Raw genomic sequence first — 13,056 nt, 5'->3', positions numbered from 1 at the left:
GGTATGCTTATCACATTTACATTGGACCTATGTACTGTGACAACCAAAACCCCTGCTAATTACTGAATCCTACATGCGAATGTGTTGTGCCATCACATAATTAATCAAAATTAAAACACGACACATCACTTCAGATTCTTCTCATGAAGTTTCAAGGTGATGATTTATATCGGACATTTGATATCTGCTAATACTGGCATGTCAAAACAATATCTTATAGCGAGTCTAACTTTTTGCTTATTGGGACTTCCCGACAATTTTGTGAATGGATAAACTCGCCATTGTGGAGTACGACACAACACTCAACAGAGGAATGTAAGCGTGCAAGTCACAGTCATGTCGGGATCAGAGTTAATATTTTTGCGTGTCTTTAAATCCGCAAATAGCATCCGACTTGCGAAAATACAAACATTGTGAAATATTTGGCATACACAATGAATGACAATTGCAATGCCTTTGCAGTGCTTGCGACATGTAACGCACACATGAAAAAATTCTGAGTAGAATAAATGCTCACCTTTGTCAGGCCTGGCAAATCTACCAGTGTCAGGTTGAGGACTTTTGGGGAGTAGATCCGGAGGTGAATGGCATCGTGAACGATTCCCTGTAAAGAGCAAAGTTTTCCGGACACAAGAGTGACAACAAGCAATCATGCCATATGATGTCTTTATTCTGATGACACTTATAACAGAATAGTTAATGTGTACCTTCCAACACTCAAACCAAGATTGTTTTCCTTACTCCCTACAATCCAATTCGGGGGTACTATTCTGCGCACAACTGTACCTTGTTTGTTCCCGCCATCCTGTCCGTCTCATTCTGAATCTCCTCCCGAATCTCCTCAAAGTCTGTGTAGATCTTGTTCTTCGTGTGCAGGAACTTGCCCCATTCGTCTGACGTGATCTCCTCTGAAGGGGATTAAAAAAATAACAAACAAACATACATTTGTGCATAATGTATACAACTGTATTTCATGACCGAAGTTCAGACAAATTCAAACGGTATGTAAACAGCGAGGAAAACCCAACAGAGAAATGCTGCTCAAACTCCAGACAATTATGATAATCACATGCACCCCTGAGCATCAGACTGACAAACATGCCGTGGTATAAACTTCTACAATTTTCATAATTGTGACAAAGATTACCGTCATAAAATCTACCCTATCTTCAACTACATGTGCAACCACATCATGCAATTTCAGCTTCTTAGGAGTGTCGGTCATGTGCTATCATTTCGAAATGCATGTTTGTTATATTCACTAAGAAGTCACTCAGTCCTTGTTTTCTGTAAATATTTGTACACTACAAAGGTTATACAATTTATGTAGATCTTTAACAATGTACATGTAAAGTGTGTAGGGTCCCATGCCTCCTGTTAGTGAGTGACTCTGGATTTAGCTTTTTGGATACTCACCCTTTAACAATGCAAAGTGTGTACAAATATGTAGGGTCCCATGCTGCCTGTTGAATAGTGACTCTAGATTTAGCTTTTGGGATAGTCAGATCCTCAGCTCATGCCTGGTCCCTCCCCCCTCCCCCCCCCCCCCCTCCAATCCCTTTATCCAACCAATAATACTACTGCCTTACTACCACATTTGTTTTTGGGTCTACTGTGAGTGATTGTGTACTGACCATTCTAAATCTTGTCATATTCAGATTGTATACATTGTGCGTATGATGATAATAATGATGATCACAACAATACTAAATACAAATAACACTTACTATTAAGAAAAAGAGTAATAATGATGATACTACTGTAATATGACAAAAATAAAAGGTATATTAATCTGGAGGAAAAAAAAGAAGATAAGATACATAGTACTGCCAAAACTCATTCCACTGGGATAAGGGAGGGGGAGAGGCAGATACAGGTCAAGAAGCATAAAGGATTATTCACTGACAGTATGATGAATAAGAAGGTACATATCGTCGCTGGGGCGACAAGACCTCGTATCTACAAAATGTCAAATGTTCAGGAGAGCCAAAAAACATGGCGGCCAAAGCACTATGGCGAATGGGATAGCCTTTCCTTTGACATGCCGTGGTGGCTTCATTTTTGGAGTAAGACAGTTGGGATTTGGCCAGGACATCACTTAACCCATTATTTGACCAGTAATCCAAAATAGTCATTTTCACCAAAATTTCTGATACAAGGTCTTGTCACCCCAGCGACAATATAGTAGATAGAGTAAGAGTTTACACCACATTATACAAGTATGACCCAATTACAGAATTTCAAGACAATTACAAATGCCAATAACTACACTAATGATACAGGGATCTCCAATATTCATCTCATTTCCTACTACATGAAGTACAGATCTGAACAAAACTTCTCTCCACCCACAGTGTTACAAACAGAATCTGAAAGCTGACAAATATTTTAGAAAAAAATTGTCAACATTTTTTTTCCCCTTTAACACTGTTCCTTGTTTCAAATAATATGATAAAGAACATTAAAAGTCATGCCTCAAATTAGCACATTAATTTCATATGTGTGTGTGTAGTGTTTTGTTTATGTTTTAGGTGAGAAAACTATGAACAATGCTTCAACAACCAACACTATTGTCCATGTTTGATACAATCATACCATACTCCATAAGAAACTGTGCATCAGGTTGGGTTTTTTTTGTAGCACATACATGTAAAGTCAAAAGTGTTTATAACTAATTAGTGTTGATTTTCACAATATTCCTAAACACTATGGATGCCCTACAAAATGTAATGCTACTCTCATATTACAGTGTATATGCTGATATGGGCTTCAAATCAATACACCTTGTACCTGTTACAATTTCAAAATTTCTAGGATACAGCATGTAATTCCCTCAACAATAGAATTGTGGTGTGGGAATGCATTTTTGAAGGAATTTCTAGGCCTCCAATCAAGTACCAGCACAATTTTGAGTGCACTTGACAGAAACCATCTACAGAAATTATTACTTGACTGAAGCTACTGTACACTATAAAGGACAAGGATGTCTAATGATAATCACAAATACATGTATTAGAGTACAGTATTGTATGCATGCCTCCCTATCAACCAGTAATGTTAAGTTCCTGTGCATAATGTACAATTGTAGCATCTTGAACCAATTAATCTTTACTCCGTGCATAGTTATTGTAGTTTAGTAAAATATCAATCTCATAGAACACTGTGAGCTGTACATCCACACATTTGCTGAAGTAGGCCCTACGACATGCACGGGTCTGCATGCAGTTTTTTTGTTGCTGTTTTTTTAACCCAGATAGACAAGCAAAGCAACAGCCATGACAGGACATATCCATGAATTACAAAATGTTATATACCTCATTTCTAGAATCCTCTCATCTGATTGGTTAAAAGGGGAGTCATGAAAATAGCTGTGCCCTATTTTCGAGTTAGTGTGACCGGGGCCCGGGCACAGTTAGTAAATAGGTTTGGAGACAGTCGCGACCCCGTATACATAGATCGCTCATATGTACGCACCAATGATACGACCGCTGCGCATTCGATCAGCGTGCTGTAAAAGAGACTAGCAGACTGGTTTGGAGACAGTCGCAACCCCGTACACTGTACACATAGCTTATGATCACTCATGTACGCACCAATGATACGGTCGATCAGCGATGACTACGAGTGCTGTAAAAGAGACTAGAATCTATATTTTCGGTATCTTTATTTCGGAATCTATATTTTCGGTATATAAAACAAATAATGACTGCTTGATATTCTGGGCACAGTTAAAATTATGTAGGCCCTCAGTGATGTGAAAACCATAACCATGCCCTCAGCTTCGCTTCGGGCATGGTTACGGTTTTCACATCACCTTGGGCCCATAATTTTAACTGTGCCCCTCATAGCAGTCATTTGTATACTAATTAACCCTTACTGTGCCCTGTTTGCTGATTGGCACACATGCTGGGAGTGCTTTTCTTCACTGACGGGCACAGATGTCTGGGAAATAATTTGTCAGTCCCTATTGTGTCACCATGGCCTTCCTGTTGGACTGAGGCTCATTGCTATGATACCTGAATAGTAGGCTTCCTAATTTACAACCAGGCCACATTCGGATGGATTACTTTAATGCTGATGGGAAAGTTTGGATAGCTAAGCTGTGTAAAATCTGAGGGATCACAATGTGACTCTGGATGCTGATATATGATTGCATTCAATACTAACTGCACATTCAAACAATAAAAATACCATATCCACTATACAGACCTGTAGAAATACAGCCTTTAAATTAGTATGAATCATCTTGACATACTCATGGCAGTCATTTCAAAACTGACATCATCAACATTTTGAAGAATTTCTGATTTGAGAGGAAATGTGTATTCCAGGAAATGAACAATACAATAGTATGTCAGAACATAGGAAACATCCGGCCAAAATTGATTTCCTTCAAAGAAAAAAAATGAAAGCAGCATATTACCAGGAAAGAACATATAACAGTCATTCAAAGTCACAAGTCTAGCACTTTCTTTACAGAGAATAGTATTATACAAGTAAACAGGGAAAAAAGAAAAAAAAAATCTGCAGCAGGAAGGATGCAAAAGACACATACAGTTGTACATGCGTACAGCTCCATCCAAAACCACAACTATCGGTGGGCATCCTGCTCTTTCAACATTACACCATTGACATACTGGTACTCAGAAACATGCAACTTGCAGTTTTCATGAGTGCATGTACATGCTTGTGTGTGTGTGTGTGTGTGTGTGTGTGTGGGTGTGTGTGTGGGTAAGTATGTACATGTGCGTTCAATTCAAGCTTAAAGGCAAAACATAGTTCTGGTACGCCTGCAAAATTGTCAAATTTTGCTCCAAAATGTACACATATGCCTTAGAAATGTGTGGAATAACGCTGTAATAACAGGATTTTTTATTGGGCAACGATGAAAATTTGATATATCAACCAAAAATGTTCGTATCTCAGAACTTACGCGATCGGGGTCAGGCTAACTCGGACTCAGGGATAACTCGGCCTCACTGGATGGAGGGGCCGAGTTGTCCCTCTGGATTGTTACAGTGTTGAACTATGGGAGCACTTCGTGTTCTGGCTGGTCGCAGTTATGGGCTGAGTTGATACAATGCCTATGTATGAATATGGCAATCATGATCTGCGCATAAATTGTCTAAAATAGGGCCGAGTTAACGTGGATCCTTCTGGAATAAATGTTGGTATACCAACTTTTACTTTTTATCTCAAAGAACTCCAAAACAACTCATCATCCCGGCAAATCTCATCAGCCTGGTAAGTTTCTTGTAGACTCTTTCGATATATTGAAAGCAAATATGAAATGATTCAAGATGGGTTCTCAAACCCTTACCAAAACTATGTTTTCACTTTAAAGGGATGGCATAGTTTGGTTGAGATGGGAGATTCTGATTGCAGTCTTTTGAGAGATGATAAAAAATATCACTTATGGAATATAAAAGAGCATACAATTAAGAGGAATTCAAAGTTTATTTGATGAAAATTGGTTTTGAAATGGCTGAGATATAAAAAAAAGTAAAACAAAGTGGTCATAATGAAAGGTTGGTCCCGCCTTTTATTAGGACTTCTTTGATTTTGGATATCTCAGCCACTTAGTAATCAAATTTCATCAAAATAACTTGGAATTCCTCTTGGAATTGTATGCTCTATCATATTTCATAATTTGTTTCTCATATTTATCTCACAAAACAAAAACAAAAAATGAATTTGGATCCAGGATTCTGGGTCACCACTAAAAACGAATCACCTGTTCCATTTACTGTACCATAGTGGAACCATCCCAAAAATTTCACGAAAAACTGTTCAAAACTTTTGCGGGTAATATTGCTAACAACAGACAAACAAACAAACAAACTGACAAACAAATGGAGGCAAAAATATAATATATAGATATAACCTCCCTGGCAAACGTATTGGGAAAGAAAAAGGGCAAAAGAAGCGCTATGTCACTATAGTAGCATACATGCTGAGGGCTGACCCTATCACTGTTCCAGGGAACAACAGGCACCCTTACTCACCATCATTGATTCTTCCTGTCCCTGTGCATTGGGTAGGGGACAAAGGGGTGGGGTGGGTACAAAAGACACACACTTGCCATCAATTATCGTGTACAATATTTCTTCTGGGGGTGTTTTTTTTTTTTTTGGGGGGGGGGTTGAGAGAGGAGGGAGGGTGGGGGATAGGTAGAGGGAACTTTGCATGGCTCATTGTCTTTAGGCCAAAAACTTGGTACAGCAATGTAATTTTACAATAGGCAAGTTTACTATTGATATTTTTTCAAACTTTGTGTTGATGCAATATCTATGTAATCCCCCCCCCCCCCCCCCACACACACACACACCTTGAACTATTACATTCACCTGTCTTGACTGTATTATTTCAAAACTTGGCATCTACATTACTATGCATGTACATGGCACTATGTATGCTATTCTAAGTATTGCTATGCCAGAAGAATCTCTGGCTACTTACAGCTTCCTGGTTATCACACATAGCCTATTCTATCACAAAAGTATGTATGATGTACAAAGTATACACTCTCCATACTGACAAATGTGAATACTGTGAGTTGAATGCCAGTTCATCAGCAACAGACCCACATACAAAATTAGTTCCACATGTATGATATAGTATTTGTGTAAGAGCATGTTTAAATGCAAACAGCAAAATTTGAATACTTCAGTATTGTAAGTCAGTATATTAGGCACAGACCAAAACAATAGTTTACTGTTAAATGTCACTGCAACGTTTATCTCTGGAAGAACAACAACAACAACAAAGACTTTACAAACTTCTGTATACTTGCAAGAATCAAGATAAATCAGGCATCTGACAAGTTTCTTGGTATGATGTAAATGTAAAAAAAAAAATTATACAAGAGGAGAAAATGGGAGATTACACTTTCAGACAAACTAATCTTGAATAGTATACATGATATGTGTGTATGTGCCATTTTTGTACCACCTTAACTGCACACAATACTTTCTGACATCTTGAACAAATGACAGTAAATTTTGTTCAACAGTGCAGTTAGAAAGTACCATTTCTGCAACCTGTTTGGGAGAGGGGATAAACCAAGGAAAACATAATGTATAACTCCTTTGTCAACCCCCCCCCCCAAAAAAAAAAACCCACAAAAACACAAAAACCACAACAAAATAAAACACATAGATATGACATACCTATGTCTGTGTGTACTGGTACAAAACATGAGGGGGAAAAAACAGCTCCTGAAAAGAACAAGTCCTGAGATGAACTAGTCTTCCTCTCAGAGTCTAAATTTCTCAGTGCCAGATCATCTAAAGGTGTATGTATGTCAGAGGTCCATCGACAGATCTGTCCACCAGACATTGCAAATTAGGGAAGAGAAGCATGAATTGTTGACCTCTCTACAGGAACTCACCTTCGCCATCCCCACTTGCTCCCCGTTTATCCTGAGGGTCAACATGGATCATCTGCAGGACCAGAGGTCGTCGAGTCACAATGCCGCTTCCTGTGCAACGACGAACCAAAAAAACAGGTAGACCTCAATGGCATTGATGATGGAAATGACAATGAATTATTGACAGAGCAATATATTGTACAATGAATGTACACATATCATGTCCACTTTATACCACTACAGAAGGCCATAATCAACATGAATCAATTTACATGTAGTCATTATTGGTTGTTTAAAAATTGATGTGATATGGTTGTTGAAACTTTGTGGCACACCGTGTATGAGGTACAAATTGTTGTACGAGTTGTATGTAGTGCTGATAAAGTCTGTGAGTTATCCTTGTTAGCTTGAATTCTGTAAAAAAACTGAAACGACAGCTGTTTGTGCTTGGCGATTCAGATGGGTTTGCAGTCTACTGTGGGTATATTGTACTCATCCCTCTCTCTCTCTCTCCCCCTCCCCCCCCCCCCCCCCCCCGCCTCTCTCTCTCTCTCTCTCTGCATTGTAACAATTTGTTGGAACTGAAGCCAATTATTCAAGATCACATTCCACATACATTATGTACACTTGTCACTCCGACAGATGAACAAGTCATCTTTCATCAAGTGTAACACAAACTTGCCTGCCGCACATGTGTTGTGTGGTTACCTTCATACACGTGTAGTTTTTCAAGGAACCCAGCAATAAAATCCCTGTAGTTGTTTTTACAGATCATTATTATTCTCCACAATCCGGTCACTGCAATCGACTGTTTAATTAGTGATAAATCTGCTCTTGAAAGCATGTCAAAGTAACATTTATTATGAAAACAACTATAAAATACACTTGTTGACAGAAATGTAGACAAGCCTGCTACTTAAGGCACCCTGCTGGGACAAATTCCCTCTAGTTGTGAGTGAAGATATTCATTTTAAAACAAAGTTATCTCTCAAGAGGACAGGAATTCTGAAGTCTCTACGGAAACATGGTGAGTTAACTTTTTTTCCTGTGTGAACTAACATGTATTGTAAGGCAGTTGATTGTCTATTACATAGGATGCTGTTAGGTTACTCTGTACATAGTCAAATTGTAGAAGATGTTTTATCACGAGCCCCATTTAAATGCATGCTCTTGATAGAGAAAAAAAGAACAACACATCTCCTGTGCGAATAACAGTAATATGAAAAAGGATTTTAAAAGTAACAAATTACAGTTGTACAACACTATTGCCTCAAGCTCATACATTTTATTTCTTTTTTAAACTTTACTACAGTGTGTAGTTTGGGAAGTTTGTTAACTAGCAAAATAACAAAACAAAAACAAAAACAAACAAACAAACAAACAAACAAACAAACAAACAAACAAATCCACCCCAAATAGGACATGAATAAAAGGCTACTACTCTCTTTGGATCAAATACTATTGATGCACACTGTGGCAGGAATTAAAAGGCAAAAAAAGATAGTATTTTTGTTTAAAAATGGGAACAACTGCTCTTGTATAGTGAGCACACTACACACAATTTCACATAAAAACATATTTTTCATTTCAACAGACTTATTTTCTTAATTTGATAATTAAAGAAAAGACATGTGTATGAAAAAAAAAAATCAGTTGACACCTCCTTTTAAAAACATGACTGACAAACAAGTTCATCAAAGGATTCATTATTCTTTATCATAATTACAGCACCAAGAGGAAAACAGAATACTGCACCTATATTTTGACCAGTTATAAAATATTATAACAAATAAATGTAAATATACAACAAATTCACACTGACTTAAACAGAAAATGGATGTCTTGTTTTTGTCTTTCCACAAAGTTACTTATTGTTACCCAAGCGTAAACCCTATGCCAAAAGATACAAAAAACATGACAGATCGTTTGTTCAGCTTGCTTAAAATGATTAACTCAATAGATGTTTGGATTGTGCAAATTTTGTCACTGGGTAAATGATACACCTGTATCTACAGTAGTTACTAGTATACATACAGAAGAGAATGCATTGTTTCTGAGATATCAATTTGAAGGGAAATATATCACACTACTTGCTAAGACCGCTTTGGAATTTATAGCAACGTACATCTTTAACATTTATGTGAACAATTACTGACATGAATAAATAGCATTTGCTCATAAAGATGACATTAAAGGTACTGTTTACCATTGGGAGCAGTGATTTAAAAAATGTTTGAGATACCACATTTGATGCATATGTGTAGGTCAGTTGTATCACACATCCTACCATGTAAAAATTTCACAATAAAGCCTAAAATATAAGGAGATATCACTATTTTTCTCAATAAACCACAACTGTAGACTGTTAAGTATAGCAAAATTTGTTATTATAACTATTGTTCACATTGTGTATATTTAACAATACTTAACATTAATTACAATTGTATAGTGATTCAAAGTTTTACATTGATTTTTTTTTTAATCCCTAACTCACATTAAGAACAATTTTGAAGCACTAAAGCTGGATTTTTGTTTCATCTACAAATGGTAAATTATGCCTTTAATGGGGGGGGGGGGGGGGAAGGATGTAATGTAGAATACTCATAGTGTACATGTATGCACACTTGTCAAATTTTTGGCATACCTCTCGGAAGGAAGTCTCTGCCAACCAGGCTTTCTAGAACTGAACTTTTGCCGCTGCTCTGTAACAAGATAAAAATGACATGAATTCCACCATGAACATTTTCACAAAATAGTGAACATACAGCTGTACTGAGATTATTATACTTAATGAAAAACATAGGAACATATCGACTGTAGGGATTTTTTTGTAGGCATTGTTGATAACTTTGACAAATTATTATTTTATACACTGAAATAATACACTTTGCATAATACATCGCATATTAATAATAATAAACTGTGCTTGTATAGCGCATATCACATTCAGGGAGAAGTCTCTATGCACTTTAAGAATGAAACAATACAAGAAAAGGAAGTAAGGTGAAAATGGGACAGGTAAGTAAACAATAGAAAATTAAGATTAAGCTGACACTGAGAAACACTGATGGCCATGAGCCTTATCATTGCAGAAATAAATATGTTTTCAACATTCTTCTAAATGAATCAATTGTTTCAGCATCTTTGATTTTATCAGGTAGACTATTCCATAATTCTGCTGACGCTACAGCAAATGTTCGTGCTCCATAAAATTTGGTGACAGTCTGGGGACAAACTAAGAGAGACTTGGATTTTGAGCGAAGATTTCTAGTCGGATGATACCTTTGGATGAGGTCTTGGCGGTTATTAGAGTCATTTGTAGATAGAAAAAGCAATCGCTTCTACGCAAGCTCGTGTTAGCATGACGTCATTTTTTCATTTATGAATTGGAGCTACACTGCAGCTGCATCATCATTGGCTCTTTACCCCCGTCATTTACATATTTTCCCACAACTTTATAACATATGTGTGCGACAATTTCCAGCACGATCGACGGAAAAGTTTGATACTAAACTCGGCATTTTTACATCAAGTTTTCGACTTTTGGTAAACAGATTTTCCTCCTTCAGTGTAACCATGTGTTCAGCGAAGCTATTGTTGTGTTTGATATTTGGTAAGTCATATTTTTACATGATTTTCACATATGAATTTGTGAAGTAGTTCGATGTGTTCTTTGGTGTGTGTGTATCAATACATGCAATATTTATGGTAGCAACATGTACGGGTGTGGAGCGACACACACAAGAAGCTAAACACCACAATGCAAATTGGTCGCCATATTGTGTGGTTTGTGTAGCGTTATGTGTACTTGGGAGCTCTTCAGCCGAGCTCACCGCCATACATGGCCGCTACATAACACGATATTACGACGGCGAGCATGCATGTTGAGTGTAACGCATTGTGTACACCACACCAATCCACAGAGTAGTCAATCTCGCACACCGCGCTGTGTGGTGAAGCGAACGGCCGGGCGATCAGCCAATCAGCAGCCCAGCTATCTGGTCACGGCTTTCTATGGGGATTCTTCTACGTGCACTGATTGTCATTGTAAAGCAAGCTGTCCATAATTCGACCACAAAGCAGTCCAAAATTTTGACTGCCCGCTACATGTAGAAACCCATGCTTTTGCGCGAAGTCAAACCTTGGGCTTGGCAAGAAGGTCGAACCTTTGCTGAAATGAGACCACACCATGTTGTTCCACTGCGCTGGCATTGCTGACTGGTTAGGCAAAGAAGGACAGTTTGTGTTTTGAATGAAACAAATGTGACTGTTCTTAATTAAGGTAATGCACTTGTCAATGTAATGACTCACCCCACTACCCCCGGACATGGGTGCGTCATTTCCTCGTTTGGTCCGTCAAATTTGTGACCCAGGTGTGCGTCATTTTACCAGCTATGTCCGTCAAATTTTTGACCGAGAGGTGCGTCAAAATCCCATCATTGTCGTCAAATTTTTGACCGAGGGGTGCGTCATGGTACGTCACTTGGCTATGGAAAATAACACGCATTATTCTGAACCGAGGGGTGCGTCATGGTATGCACTTGGCTATGGAAAACTGCACGCATTTTTGCACGCTACCAGTACCGGATACACGTACGTACTGCGAGTGAATTTACAGTGTGAGCGCTTTCCCGCGGCAAGTGAAAATCAAAGTCGGGAAGCGTTTTGGAGTAGGCCTAAGAGGGAAAAATGCTTGCCCGAATCTGGCAAGCAAATGATTTAAAAGCCACCCTTTCTCCTCACATTTTCTTTCCAACAAACTCATGAAATCACGCATACTCAATCTCAAGCCAGACGGACTGTGTAGCGATATAACGATTTCAACCTACAGTACTAAATAGTAAAATCAAAGATCGTATACGGAATTCCGTATACGATCTTTGGTATATACCGTTGCGTGGTGCGTACTGCGCGTACTTGCAGTAGCAGGCAAGTCGAGTGTTAGTGGTGCGCGACTCGCTCGCTAACGCTGTGCAATTCGCAAGTGAGCAGCGTGCTCGTTATTCCTCATCGAACGTATACGTACATCGTCCATGTGTTGCATTCAACCGGACTAGAAATGGCCGCGCACATACAGCGCATCTGCAGACAAGTCATAATGTATGGCCAGGTGACTATGGATTGCATGCACATACATTCGGAAATCGTAGCAGCAGAGTGATGTACGGTGAATGACGGTACGGTGCTTACAGGGCCAGGGTAAGGGAAACTTGCCGAAACTTTGACAAATTGTGTTTACGAACCGAAAGAAAATGAAATTGCTTGAATAAAGCGTATGCAAAAATCCTTTCAGTATTTACGGGGGTGCGTCAAATGTACCGAGGATGTCCGTCAAAAAAGTGACCTAGGTGTTCGTCAAGAACCCCGTGTTGTCCGTCAAAAAAGTGACTGTGGTGTTCGTCAAAAACCCCGTGTGGTCCGTCAAAAAGTGACTGTGGGGGTGCGTCAAAAACCCCATGTGGTCAGTCAAAAAATGACCATGACGCACCCATGTCCGGGGGTAGTGGGGTGCGTCATTACATTGACAAGTGCATAATGGAAAACTATTACATTAGTGCATATCAAAAGGGACAAATGAAATGGCGTCCTCCGTTTGGGACGAAAGGGCGTGTGTCGCAAAGCGCCGTACTGATACCCAAAACCACAAACAACATCATTGTTAACTATACACAGCCCAGTCGCTGTAT

At 38.7% G+C, this 13,056-nt stretch overlaps 1 protein-coding gene across 1 annotated transcript in view; it reads right to left on the bottom strand.

The window, feature by feature from the left end:
- LOC139728688 (dynamin-1-like protein) overlaps positions 1-13,056 on the bottom strand; it is a 34,954-nt gene that overhangs the window by 17,235 nt on the left and 4,663 nt on the right. Inside the window, 4 exon segments of the mRNA XM_071639628.1 lie at positions 518-604; positions 787-908; positions 7,391-7,480; positions 10,014-10,071. Coding sequence (XP_071495729.1) covers positions 518-604; positions 787-908; positions 7,391-7,480; positions 10,014-10,071 — 357 coding nt within the window.

Source organism: Diadema antillarum, unplaced genomic scaffold (genome assembly GCF_040938485.1).
Source record: "Diadema antillarum isolate AM-2024a unplaced genomic scaffold, OU_Dant_1.0 scf00000019, whole genome shotgun sequence".
Classification (NCBI taxonomy): Eukaryota; Metazoa; Echinodermata; class Echinoidea; order Diadematoida; family Diadematidae; genus Diadema; species Diadema antillarum.
Note: the sequence above shows the minus strand (reverse complement) of the source record. Positions and strands in the feature narration are given on the sequence as shown.